Genomic DNA, 5510 nt, shown 5'->3' with positions numbered 1-5510 from the left:
CGACGCACACCGTTATGTCAATAGATTAACAGAATTTTGGCGAAACATGTTTGGGAGAAACGACTGGTAGACTACGAAAAATCACGGCAATACTTCAATCGTACAGTCGTTTTGGAAAACGATGCCAAGAAGTGCAGTTGTGTAGCCAGGCCAATATTGATTTGTCTTTCGAGGTCATTACATATGTTGACCAGACTGTTCATTTTACAAATGACAATTTTGAAACAATATTATCAAGGGTTTTCCGCCAATTCAATAAAATCGTTATACGTGGATGCTATCATACAAACTAATAATTTAAGTTTGTTTGACTCGAATAATCTCATGCGATTCGATACGTTTTTTTACCATTAATATCGGATATATAAATAGATACAAATGCGAAATATACATTCTCCTACTCTTCTAGAATGCTTCGACGTTTTAAACTTCTTTAAATAGAGATATTACTACTCGATTTTTCACTATCTAGTCCAAGTAAATGTAGCGATCGCACTATAACATAACATAATATGCTTAAAACATTTTTTCCGAATAGTCACCATCCATATACTAGACACACGAAACATGCTTATACGATTTACATACTGGTTGTTGTACGATGTAGGGTTTCTTTTTCAAATTGATACTAATAAAAATAATGTTTCAAAACACGATACTTGTCTAATACGTTTTAACAAACAGGTTTTATCGTAGAATATGCAACTACAATTAAGTGCTATATAATCATACGTCCCTTATACGAATAAATAATCTTATGTGCGGTGTTATGATAATGTAAATAAATTGTACATTTCAGTGGGTAAATTGTCATTTTCAAGGTCAGTTCTATTCCAGGTATAGTTAATACAGGCATTAGAACAATATTTAACTCATCTAATTGTAAATAGCTAGGATTGTAAAAAGCTATATTGTATATATGTTGATAAACTCAATTTCTTTCTTTCGATATATGTTTCGAATACGTGTTTTGTCGAAGTCGGTTACGTAATGTTAGCTCGTGTATTGTTTCGATTTATAAGTAAATTCATTCTCATTCGAAGACTAAAACATTTACTGTCCCCAGTGATGAATTATTGAAGTTTGAAAACGTGTGCTACGGGTAGTAAACAAGCTACGAAGTTGAAATAATTGTTAATTTGTTAAGAATTCTAATTTTTATCGTAACTGTCTGTGCGCAGTCATGTATATACTATTTCGATAGGCAAATACGTTGTGTTGTTTAAACGAAAACGTTACCGTTCAATGTCCGTTACTGATTTGATAATTAGCAGAATTGATTATTTTATTATTTGCTGTTAAAACATAATATGATAACGATAATTATTCAATATTTGAATTATTACATTGCCGATATTTTAAGTCCAAACGTTTTGACGTACTTAGGGAAATAAATTCCTGCTGAAAATATCTTCTTATTGTAATCATTTATTCCGATGGATCGAAATCTGCTTATACGGCATTTATTGCCATATTTAACTGGTTTACGAAAGTGACATTCATTATCCATTTGCCATTTAGGTAAGTGGCTCTGATGGGCGCCTTATACAGAGGATGGTTGATACAATTTGCATTTATACACATAATAAATCGAGAAAGACTATTATGATGAGAATGTTTTATTTTCAGAAGCTGATCTTGTTAATTAACAGAGTATATGCGCATCTATTCTTGGCCTTGCTTTTGATCGACGACTTCCTTGGCGTCTTTACCAGTGACATCCTTGAACTTCTGTTCAATCTTGGCCCAAATCATCGGCCCCAATTCGTCCTTGTACTTGTTGAAGAGTTTAGTGGCCTGCTCCATTACCTTGTCGGAAATATCAGTGACCGCATTGCTGAGAACCTGTTATTGTTCGAAAAAGGAATAGATCCATAAATATTTTCAAACTCAAACTATCAGCGCTTCGAAAAGTTACCACTTCTCAAGAACTGGAATCAGTTGCACAGTCGTCACGTGATCTTAAAAAATGCGGTTTTAAGAAGTTTTTGAATTGCATTGAACTACTATGATGGTCTTAGACTAGTTTTAGAATTAAGCAATGAATTTTGCCTTTGGGTTATAAAACTGGCTTTATAGATTATTAAACTACTTTTCTGTAAAAAAAGGCAATATTTTTTTCTAACCTTCTCGGCCATTTCTTTGATCTGCTCAATCTCTGGTTTCACTTTCTCCCAGCTGTCTTTCAGTTGCTCCTTAAGCCATTCGCCAAGGTCGCCGAACTGATTTTTCACCTTTCCCCAGACGACCTTCATTTTTTCTTTGAAGTCACGTCTATGTAAATCGATCAACGCTCGTTTGACGACTTTGTCATCCAAGTTCTCGAAGGCCTCTTCCAAATGACGCTTGGCAATACTGGCCGCTGAAAATGTATTAGTACATAATACATGTACATATTTCGGAAAAAACCATTTCTTATTTGTTAAAAAAGTGCCATTGTTAAATTTGACTAACGAATATTTTTTGATCTTAAAATAGGGATTGACCCCGGTATCTATTGAATTGGTTTGATTTGTTTCGATCTTACAAACCCACTATATCATAATATCTATAACATATATCATTAGTAAAGATCTGATTCATTTTGTTTTCAGTAAATAGATACTGAACATCATTTACCGATTTGATCCTCTAACTGTGAGAGTACTGTTTTCACCTTGCCGACTACTTCACTGTACTTATCGTCGAGTTCTAAACTGTCGACGTACGCCTTCAATTCACTGTATTTCGCTTCAAGATAGTCCCTGCTCTACGTTTAGAAAATTTAGAATGATAAGAATTGCTATTCCACACCATTACGATGTACGAAGGCTGGATATTTTACGAATGTAACTAGTTAAACACCTAACCTTATATTTGGTTAGCAATATGTTTTTTCTAACTCACCTTGTCGACTCCGGTCTCGATTTTGTCTTTTACATCTTCGAGTGTAGATTTGATGCTTCCGACGATTCTGTTGAGCGTCTCCGAGTCGATGATTCCCCTCTTGGTGCGCATATCATTCTTGAATGCCGTCAAAAGTCGGTCGACGTGATCGTCGAATGACGGTTCTACGGAATAAAATTCAAAAAGTATCTGAAAACCGACCTTTTCAGTGTCTGAAAAAAGTAATTCTGAAAACCGACCAGGCCATTTCTTTAGCCGGTGGACTGAGAGTCCGTATTTGGGTATTCGAACCCGATGGCTCAGCGATGACACTTACTCGCCTGTGATACGGCCAACACGGCCACTAAAACTACCAGCAGTTTCATGCTAAAAAGAAATGTGTATATATCAGAGTAACAGATCCTTTTATTACAACAGTAGTTTAACCCTCGATTTTGAATTTGATAATATTAATACATATTGATTGACCGAAATGTTTTTTCTACAATCTATTAATCATATGACCATGAGTGATGAAGAAACAAAGAATATCTGAACGGAAACGTCATTGGGGACATTTCTATTAGAAATAAACTCAAAAGCTACGAACTCGGAATAAACCTCCAGAAATCACTTTGAACTGAGAAAACTAGGTTATTATGAGTAACTAACTTGGCATTTACCTCGAAAACACTTTTAACTGAGAAAAATAGTTTATTTCGAATTACGAACTCGAAATGACCCTCGGGAACTTTTTGAAAATAAGTATGCCTCCAGGACGCTTCCTACTACTCAAAACCAGTTTGATAAATCAAGCAAATTGCTGCGAGAACGATTTGCTTGATTTATCAAATCGATTTGCGTAACCATTTAAATAAATGCATTAATTAGCTGAATCTTAATTAGCGCGAACTAGACTTACCTTTGGTTCTATTCCGTGTAACTGATACTATAGGTGTTTACCGGGTGTAACTATTTATATGTTATATAATAACCTGATGAAGATAAATGGACGGAAACTGTCTCGATTTGTCGACACAACCGGTATAGTCACACTACTATAGTATTTACATTGAACCAGTGATAATGACACGACAATCACTTTTTGCGCTATCACCGTATCAATTTATCACGTGGTACCAAACGATTTTCGTGCATCCGGTGTGTTTTTTGATTAAAAAAAAAAGAAAACAACTAACAGTGATGGGAATGAAACTTCTGCGCGCTTTGAATGTGTACACATGTTAATCTACAGTAAGCGCAGTATAATCGAGGTCGTATGATAGACAGGCTTTCCTGTTTTTAAAATATATCATATCATATCTATCATCACCATTGTTATCATTCATTTTCACTAATTTCAGGTATAAATCTTCTATTAGATAAGGACATATTGTATATTTCGAATATCTAAAGCAATAAAAAGACATTGCAATTAACAGCAATAACGAAGGCGGATACTTATCAAAATCGTAAGGTTGTTCAGATGTAAGCGACGACTAAACTTGAGCCTTCCACTCAAAATGGCCTGAAGAAACAAAGTCCACTTCAAGCAAAATATTTTTTGAAAATGTGAAAATTACTTATCTGCGTTATAATCCAGGAACTTCGGAACCAGGCGGATATTTCATGTGGCATCAAAGCGTAGAACATCCGAATGACATCTAGTGACGAATTTCCTTCTCGCTAAGTTGTATTTCATGTTGCTCCCGTTTGCGATTCCGTTCGTGTTGTTCTGCTTCAAATTCCAGCTCCATCTTTCGAATTTTGTAGGCGTCGTCGGAAATTGGTTCAACCCAAACTTTCTTGAAAGAAACCCTTCGAAGCGAGATAGTAAGCTATGACAGACTTCCATAATCTATGTTCGATATGGCACCGATGGCTTTGGAGCCGCTGTCTAGCCTGAGAGTTCAGGTTGATGGGGCAACAGCCTACATGGACTTTGTCATGATCCCTAAATGCAAGGTAGGACAACCTGGATGTTGATGATTGGTTCCCCGAATAGAATGGGCTGAACATCCAAAAAGAAGGGATGACCGAGAGTACAGTAATCAGAGGACTTATTTGGACCGTCGTCAGTTAGACAGGTTCGCATTTATGATGATTCCCGGATGAGCTTGGATACGCGCGAGTGGACTTATAGAAATAATCGTGAATAGCTCCAAGTGTTGATAGTGATAGCTTGAATAACTTTGGTTTACTTTTTTTATTCGGACCTTTTATAAAACATAAAATGTTGGGTATGGCCGACCCGGGAGGCAAAGGACGAGCCGAACCGATCCGGTCGTGGAACCGGACGAAGACAATAACGACCGTCACCACTAAACATACAAATTATCCTACTATACTTTTTCATCCAGACGTCTTTCCCGATGATATGACTTCAAAGAGTCTTACGTGGAGTAAAGTATTGAAAATCTATCCGTACCATTTAACATTCAGTTATCCGACCTGTTGCGTTAGCCAGAACATACCGAGGTTGGACCGGAGCACTAAATTACCGTTAGGTTATCGTCACATGTAACATTTATGATGATGAAAATCTATCATCAGGAAATTATTCACGTATTACCTCTGCCTTGCGACGTGTTTCAAAAGATGAAAGATGTCTCTGGAATTTTCTTCATCGAGCCTTCATTGCGTAA

The 5510-nt window shown here is 36.2% G+C and overlaps 1 protein-coding gene across 1 annotated transcript; it reads right to left on the bottom strand.

The window, feature by feature from the left end:
* Positions 1–1603: 1603 nt before the first annotated feature.
* On the bottom strand, positions 1604–3921 carry LOC141912825 (uncharacterized). The gene is made up of 6 exons (XM_074804240.1): positions 3788–3921; positions 3203–3252; positions 2887–3050; positions 2620–2749; positions 2127–2362; positions 1604–1845 (listed from the first exon to the last, which is right to left on the bottom strand). Exons 2-6 carry the CDS (start codon positions 3249–3251, stop codon positions 1666–1668), a joined length of 759 nt encoding a protein of 252 aa, XP_074660341.1. The 5' UTR covers position 3252; positions 3788–3921; the 3' UTR covers positions 1604–1665.
* Positions 3922–5510: the final 1589 nt, after the last annotated feature.

This window comes from Tubulanus polymorphus, chromosome 11, assembly GCF_964204645.1.
Source record: "Tubulanus polymorphus chromosome 11, tnTubPoly1.2, whole genome shotgun sequence".
Lineage (NCBI taxonomy): Eukaryota > Metazoa > Nemertea > Palaeonemertea > Tubulaniformes > Tubulanidae > Tubulanus > Tubulanus polymorphus.
Note: the sequence above shows the minus strand (reverse complement) of the source record. Positions and strands in the feature narration are given on the sequence as shown.

What these genes read in the sequence shown, in the direction of transcription:
- LOC141912825 (XM_074804240.1), bottom strand. Translation starts at nt 3,251, where the DNA reads ATGAAACTGCTGGTAGTTTTAGTGGCCGTGTTGGCCGTATCACAGGCG. An exon ending in TCGAGACCGGAGTCGACAAG is followed by an intron (nt 2,750 to 2,886) that starts GTGAGTTAGAAA and finishes TTCTAAACGTAG; the next exon opens with AGCAGGGACTATCTTGAAGC. An exon ending in TCAAAGAAATGGCCGAGAAG is followed by an intron (nt 1,846 to 2,126) that starts GTTAGAAAAAAA and finishes GAACAATAACAG; the next exon opens with GTTCTCAGCAATGCGGTCAC.